The sequence below is a fragment of the Phascolarctos cinereus genome, unplaced genomic scaffold (genome assembly GCF_003287225.1).
Source record: "Phascolarctos cinereus isolate Bilbo 61053 unplaced genomic scaffold, phaCin_HiC Scaffold_5;HRSCAF=322, whole genome shotgun sequence".
NCBI lineage: Eukaryota > Metazoa > Chordata > Mammalia > Diprotodontia > Phascolarctidae > Phascolarctos > Phascolarctos cinereus.
This window is the reverse complement of record NW_027555958.1, coordinates 416140763-416160410: the sequence shown is the minus strand read 5'-3', so window position 1 is coordinate 416160410 and position 19648 is coordinate 416140763. Positions and strand designations below refer to the sequence as shown.

The 19648-nt window shown below is 37.7% G+C and overlaps 1 protein-coding gene across 6 annotated transcripts in view; it reads left to right on the top strand.

Moving 5' to 3' along the window:
* The window catches only part of DNM3 (dynamin 3), a 682754-nt gene that overhangs the window by 417937 nt on the left and 245169 nt on the right, over positions 1 to 19648 (top strand). For all 6 annotated transcript variants that reach the window (XM_078156497.1, XM_020970517.2, XM_020970516.2 and 3 more), the window contains one exon: positions 1096 to 1205. In XM_078156497.1, the coding sequence (XP_078012623.1) occupies positions 1096 to 1205 (110 nt within the window). The remainder of the gene's footprint in view (positions 1 to 1095; positions 1206 to 19648) is intronic.

Genomic DNA, 19648 nt, shown 5'->3' with positions numbered 1-19648 from the left:
GGAAGTCATAATAAAAGAGACACTTTCAGAAAAAACTAGGAAAACTTGTGTGAAATGATGCAGAATGAAATAAATAGATCCAGAACAGTTTGCATAATAATAATAATAACATTATAAAGACAAAGAACTTAGAAACACTCAAAAATTCTGATCAGCATAATGATGAACCACATTTTCAGAAGACCCATGCGACCTGTTTTCCTGACAGAGAGAGGGCTGATGGGCTCAGGGTGCAGACTGAGACATCTTTTTCTGGACATGGCCAGTGCAGGAATCAGATTTACTTAAATATTCACATTTGTTACAAGAATTTTCTTTTTTCTTTTCTTTTCCCCTGGAGGAAGAGAAAATAGATTTTTGTTAATTAAAAAATTAAATTAATTTAAAATTTTAAAGAGTCTTGCCAACTACCATTGCATTTTATAAAACCAACTTTGTAGCATTGGCAAGCTACTTCTTCATTGTGCATTTCCCTCTCTTAATTTCTAAGAATGATTTATTCAAAAGAGAATTGATTCTAGTCAGCTTCAGTCTACTTGTACAGGGTTCTATTTTTCTAAATATGTCAGCCATTTTCACAAATAATATACTAAGCTGACATTTAATTTCTGACCCAACTAAAGAAAAACTGTATCTGAGTGTACAGGGGGTACCATATACTGTTGTCCTCGTGTTTCCAGTCATTGCCAGCACTGGCTATCAAAACTGCTTATGCTGCAAATAAAATTTGAAATGAAACCCATCTGGTGTTTCTCATTGAATTAGGACCAGAACATTTCTTTTAAATATTAACAGATGGTTAAATTCTTAATATCAAACTAACATTTTAAAACATCTGAGGGGACCCACTAAAAGGGGAAAAGGATAGAGGGCCATGTGTTTTTTCCATTCCCAAATCCTATATTTCCCCTCCCCCTGTCATTCCAAGCCACGTCTCAAGGATTATTAGACTTCTATCTCAAGTGTTTCTTTATTACTTAGTAGCTGTATTTAGGTATCAAGGTAATGTAATCAAATAGCTGGGGCTATGTTGCTGTTGGCATATTCCAACAAGTTTTATTAGAACAAATTTTTTCCTTGTGCTTTTTTCCATAGGAAAAAGAAAAGAAATACATGCTTCCCTTGGACAACCTGAAAGTTCGAGATGTGGAAAAGAGCTTTATGTCTAGCAAGCATATCTTTGCACTTTTTAACACAGAGCAGAGGTAAGAAAATAAAGGAGGTTCTCCTTTCATGGATTTAGCTAAAGATGACTAAGATTCAAAGGTGCACGTGCACGCGCGCGTGCACACACACACACACACACACACACACACACACACAATCTCTTTATTCCTACTCCTAAATTGGTTGACTTTTTAGGTTTCTACTTTCATTCAGTTTATTTTTATATCCTCTCCACTGTATAAGGTTTTGGTATTATTTTTTCAGGTTAATTTTTTATTATTTTATTTATTTGTTTTTATTTTTCAACATTTGCTTGTATAAGATTTTGCTTTCTAAATTTTCTCCCCCTCTCTCTGCTCCCACCTCCCTATGCTCCCCCCACCCCAAGACAGCATGCAATCTGATATAGGCTATATATGTACAATCATATTAAATGCGTTTCTACATTAGTCATGTTGTAAAGAAGAATTAGAACCAAAGGGGAAGACCAAGAGAAAGAAGAAAGAGAGAGAGAGAGAGAGAGAAACAGAGAGAGAAGAGAGAGAGAGAGAGAGAGAGAGGAGAGAGAGAGAGAGAGAGAGAGAGAGAGAGAGAGAGAATGAGAGAATAGTATGCTTCAAGCTGTATTCAGATTCCATAGTTCTTTCTCTGAGTGTGGATAGCATTTTCCAACATCAGTCTTGGGTAATTGTCTTAGATCTTTGTATTGCTGAGAAGAGTTAAGTCTATCAAAGCTGGTCATCACACAATGTTGCTGTTACTATGTACAATGTTCTGGTTCTGCTCACTTTACTCAGTATCAGTTCATATCTTTCCAGTTTTATCTCGAGTCCACTTGTTCACAATTACAAAACACTTTTCACACAAATAAAGGCAGATCTAAACAACTGGAAAAATATCAGTTGCTCATGGGTTAGGCCAAGCCAATATAATAAAAATGACAATTCTACCTAAACTAATTTATTTATTTAGTGCCATACCAATCAAACTACCAAAAATTATTTTATAGAGCTAGAAAAAATAATAACAAAATTCATCTGGAAGAACAAAAGGTCCAGAATATAAAGGGAATAATGAAAAGAAATACAAAGGAAGGTGGCCTAGCTGTACCAGATCTAAAACTGTATTATAAAGCAGTCATCATCAAAACTACTTGATGCTGGCTAAGAAAAAGAGTGATGAATCGGTGGAATAGGTTAGGTATGTAAGACACGGTAGACAATGACTATAGTAATCTACCGTTTGATAAACCCAAAGACTTTAGCTTCTGGGATAAGAACTCATTATCTAACAGAAACTGTTGGGAAAACTAAAAAATAGTATGGCAGAAACTAGGCATAGACCAGCATCTTAGAGCGTACACCAAGATGTGGTCAAAACGGTACATGATTTAGACATAAAGCATGAGACGGTAAGCAAATTAGGAGAGCAAGGAATAGTTTACCTATTTGATCTATGGAGGATGGAAGAATTTATGACCAAACAAGAGATAGAGAATATTATGAAATGCAAAATGGATAATTTTGATTATATTAAATTAAAAAGGGTTTGCACAAACAAAGCCAATGTAACCAAGAGTAGAATGGAAGCAGAAAGCTTGGAAACAATTTTTACAGCCAGTGTCTCTGATAAAGGCCTCATTTCTAATATATATAGAGAACTGGGTTTTGTTATTCTTTTAAGTATGAGAGGTATTTCTAAATATCATCTTATTTTTCTAATGACTTTAAGAGAGAGCCACTCTACATAAAAGCTTTCCTTTACCTGAATTTAGAATTTATGTGCTATTATTTAAAAGGCAAGGTAATAATTAAAAGTAGACTAGCCTTACAATCAGAAGGCTTAGGCTTGTATCCTGTCTTTATAAGCTACTAATTGTGAAGAAGTATTTACTCTGAGCCTCAGTTTCCTCCTATTTTAAAATAGGGATAAGAATACCGCTGCCTACATCACAAAAATATTTTAAGAATCAAAGTAGGTTATGGATATAAAGTTGTTAATGGTAAGGTTCTATATAAGTTGAATAATTTTTATCAATATTAACATCATTGTCAGTCACAATGCCTTTGTTTCATATATTAAATTGCAGGTGCCAACAACAGCCCATTAAATAATGTCTATCCAGATATATATTATGACAAATATATATGCATATATATACATGTACATCCTAGTACAGATGATCATAATAATGTTCTGTTTGTATAGAGCTTCACAGTTTGTGAAAGCCTTTTCACTTACAGTATATATGTAGGAGTGAAGCCTTTATATTTACTTTCAAAGGCACAATCAGAAATATACAAAATTATTGCCCCCAGTTCATGAAAGGCACGATCACCCTCCCCTCTTGCACCGTGTGAGTCTCTGGGGAGGGAATGGGGATTAGAGTCACAGTTTAGCCCAACTACCTTAGAGTGTAGTCTGAAGTTCCAGGTCCCAAACCTATCTCAGGTTCAAGTAGAGGTCCCCTGGTTGGTTAGCTGCACCACCCCACTTGCAGTCCTGGCACTACTGTCACCCAGGCACATAGGGATCCCCTCCAGTACCTGTAACTGAAGGCTAACCCCCAAACTGAAACACACGTGTCCATGCCCATTTCTTTGAGCTGGGTTAAAAGAGATAAGCAGAGAAAGGCAAGTCCCTCCCTTCTCCCTGGTTCATTCAGTTTAGGCTTGACTTGGAAAGATGCTCAAGATAATGTGATGATAGTTTTACATCAGTATTTCCTTCTGGGCAGTAGTTTCAGATCTATGTGTGTGTGTGTGTGTGTGTGTGTGTGTATAGAAACATAAATATATACATGCATACATATACGAAGGTCACTATGAGCTTCATACCAACATTGTTCAATTAGAGAAAGTAAAATAAATAAAATTGAAAAGGGTGGAAAGTTTAAAATAGGTGTGAAACAAGGAAGTAATTTTTAATTGGAAAAATCAATAGGAACAAAACCAAATAATTCTGCGTCTGTGAGTCAATTATGACGGAACATCAACATCACTTTGTGAAATCTGATTTTTAACAAGTGCCTCCAGATTTCCTCGCATCTCCATGTGCAGATGAATAAAAGCAAATTATTATTCAGGGACTGCTCCAGAGTCATCACACAGTAAGGCAATGATTGAACAAGAGACCAAAGCTCCTTCCTTTGCTTCTAGCCTATTGCTCAGACGGACTCTAACCACAGCAATGAGAGAATTAAAAAGAAATAGAAAAGAACAACAAAGACATTCTAAAGAAAAATAAAATGGCCTTTAAAATTGTCATCTTTACCATAGAGGAATTGGAGTAAAGGCACTAAAGTAATGGAAGAAAAGAAAAGAGGAGTTTGCGTAGATAGAGCAATGAAATATTTCCTGAATAAGGGCCAAACTAGAATTAATTTAGAGGCCATCTTCAGGGGAATTGGGTGTGCCGCTAAAGTGAGCTGCAAAGAAGTATTCCACATGGCATGGGCCTGGATCTTCCATGTTTCCATCTTGATGAATAGGAAATTTAATTGGCAAATCAGAAGTCAGAGTGAATCCTGAGTCTTTAGACAACCCAGATAGTACACGATCTAGATGTCACTAAAATAAGAATTTCCTTGTGACAGAAATATCCTGGAAAGCTCAGATCTCTCAGCAGACATTATGATCTCCTTGAATGGGATCCTCTGGCAACTCATGACCAATAGTCATGACATGTAGTCATGTATTCATGACTTGTGGGCATGAATGTCCAGTTATATAAAACAGAGCAGTCAGCCTTTTTTTAATCTTCTAGATATATTTAAGGGCAGCTAAATGGCTCAGTAGATAGAGTGCTGGCCCTGGAGTCAGGAAGACTAATCTTCCTGAGTTCAAATCTGGCCTCAGGCAGTTACTAGCTACATGACTCCATCTGTAAAATGAGTTGGAGAAGGGAGTGGCAAATTACTCCAGTGTCTTTGTCAAGAAAATACCAAAATCAGGTCATAAAGAGTCAGACACAACTGAAATGACTGAACAACAACAACCTGACAAACCTCAAGGCTACTTTGATGCTCTCAGGACTGTCATAGTGGTCATGCTTGGAATGTGAACAGAGCATAAGGAGGAACCAGGTTCAGTCTAAATCTTTCAGGAAGTTCATTTTCAGTTTGCACTAAATGGAGAAATCTAAAAAACCCTTAGAGGGAGGGATTGTTCTATCGCCTTCTTTCCTCCAATATTCTGATATGCTTTAAAGAAATGTGTACCTTCCTGTAGGCTATATTAGAAAGTGTAGGGGGCAGCTAGGTGGTGCAGTGGATAGAGCACCGGCCCTGGAGTCAGGAAGACCTGGGTTCAAATCTGGTCTCTGACCAGACAGTTGACACTTTACTAGCTATGTGACCTGGGGCAAGTCACTTAACCCCATTGCCTAGCCACCCTCCCCCCACGCAAAAATAAAGTGTATCAGAAACACATTGGTTTATTGGTATATCTCTATCCCATCAATGCACAAACATGTCTTGAGTCCAGATGCTAGAAGCCCATCCTAGATCCCTGAGACCTCAAAACCCACGAAACTGAGAAGGTCGTGTGACACAGTGGGAAGAGCCCTCGCCTTGGAGTTATTAGGTGACCTGAACCAGAATCTCAGCTCTGATGCTCACTAACTGCGGGAGCAGGAGTGAGTTTCAAACACATCTGAACCTTAGTTATTTACTTTGTGGGGAAAAAATAGATGATAATTCTTGCATTGTCTCTCTCCCAGGTCTGTGGGGTTTCATTATTGTTGGGGAATACGTGATAAAGTATGATGAGTAACTAGTGCTTGAGGGAGGGAATTCTTCTCATGCTGTTTTCTAGTACTTGCACATGTTTTCTTGTTCCATTAGCAAGAACTCTAATGAAATATGAAATCCTTTGGATAAATACAGTATTTAATAGACTTGGACAGAGAAATACTATTCTATCAAACTTGAACTTGATTCATATGGTCCTCCATAAAATGTGTCCATTAAAAAGCATTTATTGAGCACAGCTTTGAGTCTGTGTGCTATTTGAAAGACATGATCCATAAAGGGTGTGCAATCAAGTTAGGAAGATGAACTTTCCATACATGTAATAAAGTAGGAAACAATTATAGAACTTTTTAGAAACAGTACACTGTCATATACTTCAACCGAATTCCTAAATTCTGATGGAAGATAAAGCAAAGAGTAGGATCAGGTTAGTCAGGAAAGACTTCTTGGAAGTCTTCAGCTTCATATTACCCTGAAGTGGTAGAGCGGGAGTTAAAAAAAACTTTTTTTTTCCTTGTAAGTAAGAAGAAACATGATTAGTCAAAACAACTGGAAAGCCTACTAACAACTTTGTGATCTCAGAGTTGGATATGACCTCGAATTAATTAATATTGCTTAAAAATCTGGACATATTTCCCATTTTGAATCATCTATTATTTGTATAAATAGTTCAGTGTTAAATTATTTCAACTGTGTTTTATGTCTTTTTCCCCATTTTTCAAAAAAAAATTCTGATCTTACCTCTGATAAGTTAGTTGACCTGACAGTATAGAAACCTGAATTAGAGATAATTTTTATACCAATATCAACCAAAATATAAACCATATGTCATTATTTATATTATTTATATGTCATTATTTTATGAAAAATTTTTGGTGTTCTCTATTTTCTTATTTGTATATATGTTTTCCATTAGTATAACATAAACTCCTTGAAGCCAGAGTATATTTCATTTTTAACTTTGTATACCAAAGTACCAAGCACAGTGCTTGGTATATAGCAGGCTTTTAATAAATGCTTGTTGAACTGACACTGAATTTGCACACATAGATCATAAGGGGCAATGTAAAATAAATCAACAAGACAACGAGGACACACTGTGCTTCAAGAATACCAATTTTGCAGTTGTGGGGAGGATTCATTGGAGAAGATTGGCACTGGGGCCAGGGAACCCATTTTGGAAGCAAATACAATAGTTTAGGCTGTTGTTGTCGTCGAGTCATTTCATGGCAAAGATACTGGAGTGGTTTGCCATTTCTTTCTCCAGAGACAAATAGAGGTAAGTGACTTACCCAAGGTCACAAAACTAGGAAGTTTCTGAGGCTGGATTTGAACTTAGATCTTCCTGCACTTCCAGCACTGTGTCCATTGTGCCACCTACCTGCCTCTAATAGTTTAGAGGAGAGGTGACAAATGCCTGATCTAGAGGGTATTGGCCCTGTAAGTGGAGGTAAATGGACAGATATGAGAGATATTGTAGAAATACAGTCAGATATTGCAAGTATTGGATATGGGCCTGAAGAAGGGGGAAGAGTTGAAAATGACTCCCAAATTCTGAACCTGAATGTCTATAATGGCCATGGCTTCAACAGTAATAGGGAGGTTAGGAAGAAAGGCAAGTTTTGAGTGTGAGACAGTGAGTTCCATTTTGGATATTTTGAGCTGGATAGACATATCCAGGTAGAGATGTCCAGTAGGCATTTGTAGAGTGTGAGGCTAAAGCTCAGCAGAGATAAAGACTGAAGATATAAACTTGAAAATCATCTGCAAAGAGATGATTATTTGGACCCATGGAAAAGGATTAAATAATTGGGTTTATAAAGAAAACCCTGATATACATCTATGAATGGGATTGGGGGTGGGAGGGTATTGGCTGATGACAACAAAAAAACTTTGCTATAAAAATCCAGGGAGGAGAGACCAGCCAAGACGGTAGAGTAGGGGGAAGGGTTGCAGTCCAGCTCATCCAACAGTTGCAAGAGTACCAGACCAAGTACTGAACAGAACATAAGGAGAAACCAAAGTTGGACACAACTCTCCATTGCACAAAATCACAAATTACATCTGCAGGCAAATAATGAGAGTAGAAATTGTGGAACAAGGTGAAGCCTGAATCACATAGCTGAAAAACAGAATAGGAAGATTGGGATCATTCCCCTAGTAGAGGGACCACAGATCCATCAATAAAACTGTAAATGGGACCTCAGACTTAGGCCATAGGCAAAGAACAAGGACATAGTGCTATTTCTCTGACCCCAAAGGAGACATCTAAAATAAAACCTTGCCCAGGCAACAAGCTCTGTGAAAATAGAGTTGGCCAAACAGAACTTAATGACTTGACTCAGATTCTTATAATCTAGCCAATAGCTCAGTAATGTGCAGATTCACTAAGAGTCTGCCCAATATGATGGATGTTCTAATAAACCTTGTCTTTGGCTGAAAGAAGGCTTGGGTCAAATTCATTTGGGCAGGACCCACATGTTGTGATTTTGGGGTCCCAGCATCCCTAAACCTCTTAACCTCAACATTTTGGTGGCCTGTACAGGGAAAACTATTTAACCCCAAGTTCTTCTCCAGTCAAGACTGGAAGGTATGTAAGTCTCTCCCCCCCTCCTTCTTGCCCTGCAGTTGGGGTTGCTCTCCAAGCACCTAGGAAGGCTTGGAGGTAGTTTTTGGGCAGACAGTTACGAGGCTGTCTCCATACTCAGTCTGACGCTCTCAGGCTGTTGGTCCACTGGTTCAGTTTGGGTACACCTTCCGAAACATAGAGGATGAGAACAGATGCCCTATCTGGAAGCTTATACCCACTTCTGTCAGTTCTCTCAGCGCTAGGAAATTGGGAAAACTGCAGGTGCTTTTTGGCTCCCTGAGGCTTACTTCCTTCCTTCCCACTGCACCCCAGAATCCTCCTTCATGAAAGTTACGGGGAAAAGTTAGAATAGCTAAGAACATCTTATCAGATTCTGGAAGTTTTGTGATGTATCATTAAGGAGTTTTGAAACACCTCCTTACAACCCCGGTCACTCCCTTCTCCCACTCCTTTCCCTTGAGTCAAGAAGGTATCTGTTAATCCTTCACATAGGAGAAGAGAGTTTCCCTCCCCCTACCACCTCTGAATTTGCCTTCTACAGCATGGGTCCCCCCCTGGCAATGGCCTTGTGTCCTGGAGCAACCTTTGCCTGGAAGCATCACCCAGTTTCAGCACATTCTGCTCAAGGTAAAGAAGCTAGCCTCTGAACTTGGACCACAGGCCCATTCACCTATAGTTGGTTGCAAACAGCAGGTACCAGCCAATGTCCCCCCGCCATCATTCCCTGGATACAGCCAGTGTTCTGTTCCAGTCAACCTCCTCTTTAGGACCCCCTTGAGGCAGGGACAGCTCTAGGTCAGAAGCCAAGATCTTTGCCTCTTATCCCAAAAGAATTTGGGTCCCATTTGTTTGAGAGGGGAATGATGAGGATGGGATCTGGACCCCAAAAAGGAAAAACCCTGGACTTTTCCCACATGGCCAATTCTCTGGCATTTGCCTGAGGATATAATCCTATGAACTAGCCTTTCATTATCATCTACACCCAATCTACCTCCGGATGCCTTACCTCCCCCCCCACCACTTCCCACCCTAAATCCTATCTAGACTCCATTCTCCCTTGGCCAGGTGGTCTAGGTCCCAGGAGTTCTGTTCACCCCAGCTTACTGGCCACTCCCATCCATATCTTCCTTAGACCTCCTCCTCCAGTCACCCCAAACTACTTGGCCACTCCTAGATCCCTCCTATAGTCTTTCTGTATGTAAGGTCCATCTTATCTTCATTAAAGTGCTCAGATTCTTAAAATCTAGCCACTGCTCAGATTCTTATAATCTAGCCAATAGCTTAGTGATGTTCAGATTCCTTAAGAGTCTGCCCAATATGATGGATGTTCTAATAAACCTTGTCTTTGGCTGAAAAAAAAAGTTAATGACTATATGAGACAACAAGAAATATTGAAACAAAATAAAAAGACTGAATAAATAGAATAAAATGTAAGGTATCTCATTTTAAGAAAACAGACTTGGAAAACAGGTAAAGAAGAGATAATTTAAGAATCACTGAATAACCTGAAATCCATAATTAAATTTTTATAAGAGCCTATATACTATATTTCAAAAAATCATTAAAGAAAACTTCCAAGACATATTAGAATAAGAGGGAATCCTAAAAATATAAAGATTCCACTGATAACCATCTAAAAAAAAACTAGAATGATAACTTTTAGAAATATTGTGGGGAAAATCTAAAGCTTCCTGCTCTAGTTTTTAAAAAAAAAATACTTCAGGCAGCCAGAAAGAGTTCAAGTACTGAGTAAGCACAATCATAATCACTATAAAGGAGTAGAGAGCATGGAATGCTGTTGTTGTTGTTTGACCTTCAATTCTCAAAGAGGACCATGGCATCAGGAAGGAGATGTCATGACTTGCAAGTGGATTGGATTTAAGTGAGAGAGGGCCATGCAAAGTCACCAGCTTCATTCTGTCCTCTGGAGTTTTCTTGGTCCAGTGGCAAGACATAAATCAGGATGGCTAAAGATGGCCCCAGATGCAGTGCGAAGCCTTGGCTTTTTTGAGCTAAGGTCTTTCCCAGATCTCAGGTTGTCTGGGCCATTGCCTATTCAGTGATTAAGGCTAGGAAAAAATGAGGCAAAGAATGTCCTCTTTTACCTAGTCAAAAAAAGAAGAGAAGGAGCAAATATCAAGGAAATTATAACTGTAGGATTTGAGAAAAGCACCATACTGTACATGGCCTCTATTTCTTAGTAAAGAACTGAAGACCTCTGCTGAGATAGATAATAATGATGTTGATGACGACGATGATGATGATGATGAAGAAATAGTAAACATTTACATAGTGCTTTACTATGTGCCAGGTACTGTGCTAAACTATTTTAAATTATTTTCTCATTTGATCATTATAATAACTGTGGGTGGTAGGTACTATTATTATCCCCATTTTACATATAAGGATACATCAAAGGTCAAGGGACCTGCTCAGCCAATAAGTGTCTGAGGACTTAAACTCATCTCTCCCTGACTCCAGGCAGAGTGCTCTATCCACTGTGCCACCTACCTGTAGGTAACTTGAGAAAAGATTTGATGCACATACCATGGGAAGTATGAAAGAAAATAACTAAGTCACAAAATTTTTAAAAATCAGTCTGGTAGGGGAAGACTCTCAAGGTTTCTGGCCAAAACTGAAACAATTGCTATTTACACTCACTCTGAGCCTGTTGCCCAAATGATGACCAAGTGAGGCTTGGGCTGGGGCCTATTATTGGCCAATCAATGAGAGCCAGTGATCTAGGTTTAAGGCATGGTCCATAAAAAAAGCAATTGAGCCCCCTCAAACCCTGAGATATATTGCTAGGTTTCAGTGACCAAAATTTATATTCCTTTAGGCAGAGCACCCCGGAGGCAAGGGCATAATTCCCTATGTGGATAGAGGGTGAGAAGGGAGGGAGAGGAGAAAGAAGAGGGAGAGGAGGGAAAAGAGATAGAAGAAGAGGGAAGGAAGGGAAAGAAGGGAAGGAAGGAAGAAAGGAAGGAAGGAAGGTACTAACATTCAACAGCATGTAAATAGGAGTCGAAGCAGACAGGAGCTAGGATTTAGAAAGGGGTGTGAAAAAATAGGACAAAGGGGGCAAAGTAATTGAGGGTAGAAGATGGTGTAAAGTTGAACTGGTAAGTTATCAGATCACAATTGTGAAGGAAAAAAAGTGAGGCCAGAGCAAGGAAAGTGGGAAGATCACAATGATGAAGAATAGATTTAGGAAGAGTAAGGCAGAAGGAAAAATGAAAAGGTTAGAGGCTGTGGTCTGAGAGAGGGTTTTTAAAGTTCTTAATCATGGAGGCTGAAGAGTCATAGGCAATAGTGAAGTTGAGGGCATGGTGAAATTGAGGCTACCCTTTCCTTCTTTGTGGCTGAAGTGGAAGATGGAACAGATCATAGGACAAGAGTTTGTTTATTAGACAGAACTCTCACACCTATATAACATAAATTTGTCTTCAAGAAGGGGCTTAACTTGGAGCTATGCCTAAAGGGCTATCAAACTGTGGATACCTTTTGACCTAGATCTGTATCCCAAAGAGATTGAAGAAAGAGGAAAAGAACCTATTTGTACAAAAACATTTATATCAGCTCTGTTTGTAGTGACAAAGAATTGGAAATTGAGGGGATGCCCATCAGTTGGGGAAGTAGCTAAACAAATTATATGGTATATTGTGATGGAATACCATTGTGCCAAAAAAATGATTTCAGAAAAACTTAAACAGACGTATATGAATTAATGAAAAGTGACATGAGCAAAACTATGGTAACAGCAATATTGTATGATGATCTACTGTGAATGACTTAGTTAGAAAGACCTGGGTATATATTCTTCTCAGACACTTACTAGGCGTGTGACTCTGGACAAGTCATTTAATTTGTCTGTGCCTCAGCTGCCTTCTCTATAAAATAAGGGGGCTTGACTAGATGACCTTTTAGGTACCTAAATTTATACCCCTTTGCCCTCGAGACAATATTTCAAGTCAAATCATATGGAGAAAGCAAATACTTACTAGCTCTGTGACCCTGGACAAGTCATTTCACACTGTTTGCCTCAGTTTTCTAATCTGCCAAATGAGCTGGAGAAGAAAATGGTAGACCATGCCGGTATCTTTACTAAGAAAATCCCAAATGAGGTCACAAAGAGACATGACTGAAACTATTGAATAATAATATATTCCGTACTTAATTTTCTACACACATATTTTCCCCCAGCCTCTTCTCCAGCAATAGAATGTAACCTTCTCTCATGCAGAAATCATTGTTTTGGAGTTTTTTTGGCTTGTTTTTGATATTTGTCTCCCCAGCCATAGCACCTAGTAGTGCCTGGTATATAGTAGATGCTTAATAAATGCTTATTAAATGAATGAGTAACTGAATGAAATATGCTAATGAAAGGAATGAGAGAAATAGTTCGAGAGAATAGTAGAGTAGAAGAAAGTTTGTTGTTTCAAAAATCAGATTGAGACTTCTAGAAGTTTGGAATTAGAAGAAAGCAAGTATAGAAGGAAACACTGAAGATATGGGGAAGGAGGGGGGTAGTTAATTGAACGGGGGAAAGCTATCTGGATATTATTAATCAGATCTTTGAGTTCTTTGAGGTTCAAAAGAGTCATTCAACAAATCTTATACATTTAGGTGCAAAATTCCAACATGATTTCTTGAAGCCTGGCAGGCCAGATTAAGTGCCCCCTTCCATTTCTGAGAAAATACTTTTTCAGTCCCCTCTGTTTGGGTTGCAGATTTATTCCTAAAGCTCATTCAGTTGCTATTCCCACTTTCCACTATAAAGTGTAAAAACCGTTTCTCTGTGGCCCCTAATCATCAGGTGTGTGGGAACTGATGTATTTAACATCCTCCCTTAAAAGGCCTTTAGTGTCTTAGTGCAATTCATGTAGTCTTAATTGGACTGGTAAAACCTATTTTTGATCCACTCTAAACAGTGCTTCGGAGCTAAAATTTCTTAAATGGAAGGATTTATTACTACTAGTGGTTACTTCTTCAGCTCCTGGGGTTAGCTGGCTGCTTACACTAATGACTGATTCAGCTTACATAAAATTTCATGTAAGGATAAGAATTCAAGACCCCTTCTGGGTGCCCTTTAAGAGGAGTGTCAGAGTTATGCCAGAGGAGTTGATTATGTTTCCAATATTTTCTCCTTATATTTATAGCTTTCGTAAAACCTTACTTAAGCTGTAGGTTAAAAAGGCCTTTTGGGGGCAGGGGGAGGAAGAAGGTGGAAACAGGGGTAATAGTCTAAGGGGCTAAAATGCTTATCCGAATTTCTGCCCTGGTAGCCCTGATATTGGTCTTATGTGGTCTTCACTGTCCCTGAGCAGGCCTGCAATGTTGAGGTTGTGCTAAGGCCCCTTTGGTCCAAGCTATGCCGGCCCCAGTAGCCAGCTGAGGCGTGTTTCCATCTGGGAGGTTGGTGGCACAGCTACACAGAGCTTTCTGACTGCTCCGTGGGATTCCTGTTCTATTTGTTTTTTCAAATAAAGTGATTTTCTTTCAACATAGTTTGATGCCAGATTTGGTCTATCAAATCCTCCTCCCACCAACAGTACTACCTTTTTTTTTTCTTTCAGAATACGATTTTTTGATCTTTCAGTCCTCTGTTTAGGCCTTAGTACATTGCTGACACTCAAGAAGTGTCAAACAACACCATAATATAGCTAAGTATGTGTGCTTTTGGCATCTTAAAAAGAATTGTTCCTTAATCTCATTGTTGAAGGATTTGTTTTCCATTTGTAAGCTGATAAGAAACATCAGGTTTTCAATTCATATATCTTTATGTCTTAGCAAGACATGCTGGAGTTTGTATATTTTGGGGTATTGCATCATGATATATTGGAAAGAATACTGGATTTGGGGTCAAAAGAATTACATTCAAATTCTAGCTCTTCCACTTACAAGGTGTGTACACTTGGGCAAATTACAACCTCCCTAGTCTCAGTTTTCTCATCAATAGAGGGGGTTGTTATATGATCTTTAAAATCTCTTGCAGCTTTAATATTCTGTGATTTTCCTTACTAAATTAAAGGTTAGTAGACATTTTGAGATAACTTTGCTTCTCTTTGGTTCTACCATCTTCACCTTGGAGAATAGTAAATCTCATTTACATTTATTCCTCCATATTTGAGGCAATCTCAAACTCGGTAAAGTCCTAAAGTGATACAGCTTCTTCCAATGGAGAAAATTCAGAAAAGAAAAAATAAATTATCACAAACTTACCTTGTTTCTGCTTTATAATCCTAGGCATAATGGAAAAGTTTGGGGCTCCCAGGCTCTCTTCTTAGTGTCCACATGATTCTTGCAAGAGAAGAAATCCTTTGAGACCAACAGACCTTTTTTTGTCCATTGGATGAAGGATATTAGCATTGATCAAGGATCCAGGGATGCCGCTGAGAAAATATAAGATCAGTATGTAGAGATCAAATAAGAGAACATGGGGATAGACAGGTTTCCCCGCTTCTGTGCAGAGAAGAGATCAATGTATCATATTGCTGCCAAATAGGAGAATTCTACGAGTGAACTCTAGAAACCAATATATTGGGATCTAAAAGGGATGATGGATGGAAGTAGTTTCAAATTCTTTCAGAAGATAACTTGAAGGCAAAAAGAAATCTTTCTTAAAACTTATTATGCCCAGAAAATTACCACAGACTTAAATTTACAGCCCATGTAACTAGGTTGTATTTTTGTAGGTAGAACAAGCCTACATGTAATCTTTAAAAATCACACATTTCGATAGACTTGTAAGTTCTAGTATAAATCCATTTTGAACTCTATTCTCACAGTTCACAAATAGTTTGTAAGATTTCATTCTAAGATTCCCAAACCTACATTTCTCTGTTAGCTTTAGTAATACACTTCTAAAATGTTGGGCTTTCAAGAAAAGGAGTTTCTTTGATGTACAAAAGCCTGGAAAAGTAGAATAAAGGAACACAGGAGAAACTGGAAGGTGAGAATGAAGATTTCAGTGGCAAATATTTTCCATACTTAGCTGTTTCTCCACTTTTGTTTCTGTTCTTATTATCAAATTCATATATATATCAGAGACAAAAGAAATACAGTAGAGGTATCAACTAACTTCCCATTAAGAGTCACTTTTTCCCCTAAATATAAACTGACAAACTGTGCATTCTACTTCTCTAAGATTTGTAGTAGCAATCAGATTAACAAGCAAACAAAAGTATATTTTATCTTGAAAGTTGTTCAAGCCAAATATCCTTTGATTCATAGAACTTTTGGGGGGAATCTTCTCTCCCTTGATCCTTGTCTGTCCCTGCAAGGTTTTTCTTGTCATATGGTTCTGCGTTTGCATATTTCAATATACCTAATTTAAGAAAACCTCAACAGTTGTGAAATAATATTATTAAGCTCATTGGAAAAGAGAAAAATTATTTAAAATAAGAGGCTGCCGATGAATAGATGAGAGTGTCAATGCCATCTGCCAGTTTGATTCACTCCAGACATCAATAACAGTATGACAGGAATCAGATATTATTGGTGTAATATTTTAGTGACCTAAGCCTGTGATAATCAGTTTCACAGCTCAGATAAATTCTTATGAAGGGCAACATAATTACTTATATATGAAAAACCTATGACTTGAAGCAATCAATTTAAATTCCTCTCTTTATTGCTTTTTAAATTAAACTTTGAAAGAAAATTGGAGTGTGATGTTTTATATAGATGAATGTGCCTGTTTTCAGAGAGGAAAAAAACAACAACCAGCTAGTTGGTGTCTTTCAGCTTTTCGGAAAGTTATTAAACATTTAAGAGAATTCTTTGTATTTAAAACACAAATATAAGAAATAAGTGGACTTGTCTAGAACTAGATGATACTTCTTAGAATGTTTTGGGATTTCAAGCAAAGTAAGTGATGGGACCACAGGTTCACATTCTTTCTTTGCCAATGATTTAGATTTAGGCTGTATCTTAAACAGCCAATCTCTGCCAGCACACATTTTTAGTCAAAGCTCATGAGGCAGTCGTGTAAGTAGCTCCACATCCAAGGACTGCATTGATGAATAAGCCCCAAAACGGCTATGCAAAGTTCAAGAACAAAAAGAAATTATGGCTTTCACAGCAAGTTTACTTTTCTTCTAAGATTTCAGAACAAACACTTTGCCCACTCCCCACCTATTTCCAGTAAAAACTATTTGCTGATTGGCACTTTTCCTCACCTCTCAGAAAAGCACTGTAGCTTAGGAGACAAGTGTGTCTCCATTTCAGAGCCATAAAACAGTCCCAGCTGTTATTCATTAATGATAGGGAAGTAATCATAAGTTGTGAAAATGATGCAAAAAAAGCTATAGGATTCCTAGATCACCTTTAAATGAGACAGTGTGCTCAGGGTAGGAGGTGAGGATATAGGAGACAGCCTAGCAAACTATCTTACTGCCTTATATGGTTTTTACAGATGGTCTGGTATGAGTAAACATATAAATTAAACATCAGAACTAAAAGCATTGGAAGTCCTGATAATTAAAGTTGGTCATATTCACAGTTTTCCTAGTAGAAAGTGTTAGTAGTTTTTTAAACTTCTGGTAGATTTCTGTTTTGTTGTAGGGGATGAAGGTGAAAGCAAACAAACAAGCCTGTAGTGTTCATCCTCAGGACAAACTGAAGTAGTTAACTGAAATTTCCCAGGCATTCATGTTCAACAAGTTTAAAAACGGAGTATTAGGAAAGATCAGTTGGACTGTAACAGAATTTACTTTCAGCCCCTGGCTGTCACTCTGCATAGGAGGGTTTGTGGCACAAACTGAATACAGAGTTGGAAGACTTGTCACATTGTTGTTATTGTTTAGTCATTCTTCAGTCATGTCCAAGGCCTCATGACCCTGTTTGGGGTTTTCTTGGCAAAGATACTGGAGCGGTTTGCCATTTTCTTCTCCGGCTCATTTTACAGATAAGGAAACTGAGGCAAACTGGGTTAAATGACTTGCTCAGGGTCACACATCTAGTGTCCGAGGCCAGATTTAAACTCAGGAATATGAGTCTTCCTGACATCAAGCCCAGCATTCTATCCACTATGCCACTTAGCTGGCCGTGGAGATATGTAATGTCCTGCTACAAAAGTATTCTACTCAGGAAATGGAGTTGGATGGCTTTCAAGAAAAAAAAAATTAAACAGTGTTATGAATATTTTCCTCGAATAGACTGTTAGCTGTGCCCAGCCTGAAAGAAAATTTCCAAACTGCTTTGGTGTTCATGGAAACCTTCTCCCAACAAAGGAATAGCCCTTTATTGGAATGACCAGGTTTTTGTCCTAATCTGTAAGATACTGCTGAGTAAGTAAAACAAATGACTGTTAAAGCAAAAAAAGAAAAAAAGAAAAAAAAGAAAAGTCATAGTAATAGAACAGTAGGAGGATAAAGCAGGAGTTTCTCTTTTGTTTGTTTTAACTGGTGAACTCTCTAGGACTGTTATCTTTTAAATTTAGTTACACTTGAACAACATAGGAACAGCATTCTTAGGGAAACACATTTTTGTTACTATTAGTACTGCTATTCCATCATACTTTAATACATAAAGCAATGACTACCTGCTGTGTTCTTGGTAAATTGAGAAAGGCTTATGAACTGTAAGCCAAGATCTAAAATAATATCTTCCTAACTGTTAAATGGGATATTTTTACTCTCTGAACTTGGTTTTATTTCTGGTCTCTTTAAGAATCAGGTACATTTGCTACTCTGTATTACATGCACACGATATGTTTATTTTTCTTTGGTGACTTAGTAAAGAACCATTTTATCCATAAATCATAGTCTTGCTGAATCTATCTGTTGGGAAGTAATCTAAAGACTTGAATCTCATACTCTTGAATCAAAAATTATACTTTCATACTGAGATGTCCTGGATCCTGAGTGAAACTATTTAGTAGCATATGTAATTAATTTTAATTAACACAGCCCAGGAGAGGGAACCAAAATGTCACCCTCCTTGGTAGAAAATGCTGCTTACACATTGTAGCTAACTCAGAGCAGATGAATGGTTTCATAAAGAAAATATTTTCAGAGACCAACTGTATTGGCTTATTATTTATTTTTCTCCCATATCGTAGCTGTGTAGATTAAAACTGTCATTTTAGTGGAATTTGAAGAAAGCAACATTCACATAAAAGATCAATGCCAGTGGCTATGATTTTCATGACTGCTTTTAAATACCAAAATACCATTTTTAACTGTTGCTTTCAGTGTGTATGTTAAGTATATACATTATTAAATGAAGCCTTTACAGTGTAAATATATGTGAGAAATATAGTATATGTATGAAGTTACAACTTTTTAATAAAATCATAATGTAGATTAGCTAGGTGGCACAGTGGATAGAGGGTCGAACCTGGAGTCAGGAAGACTCATCTTCATGAGTTCAAATATGGTGTCAGACACCTACTAATTATGTGACCCTGGGCAAGTCACTTTATCCTGTTTGCCTCAGTTTCCTCATCTATAAAATGAGATGGAGAAAGAAATGGCAAAACCACTCCAGTATTTTTGCCAAGAAAATCCCCAAATGAGATCACAAAAAGTCAGACATGACTGAAATGACCAAACAACAATAACAAAAACTTAGATTGAAGCATGGTTGCTCTATTAGTCTATATAAATTATATATGATTTATATACTCATAGAATCTTTAATTTGGCAGGGGCCTTAGAAATTATCAAATCTACTCATTCCCTGCCCATGGCTGCTTCATGTGCTGCCCATTACCTACATGAATTTTTTTAAAAATCGGTGAGACACAGAGTCTGTAGTAATTTTGAAAGGGTGGGTAGGTGATGCATTCCATACTGCTCTGTGATATATCAATTCTAGTTTTATTTCTAGTGGGCACATTCTCATGAACATGTTTGCACATTGCTTTTTTTTCCCCCTCTACTTGGTTTTCCAGTTTCAAAAACAATGACTTCATTTGTTACCAAATTAGATTTGCATATGGTCCTTAGAGAATATCTTAAGGCAGAGGTTAATGACAGACTACATCTGGAAAACTGAATTCATTTCAAACCAAGTTGATAGAGACATTTACTTTAGCAGTCAAATAACATGTATATGAACTCTCTCAATCCCCAAATCATTCTTACACTATGAAATAAAGAACAACTTAGGGGCAGAATTTCTGAAGATTTTCTTTA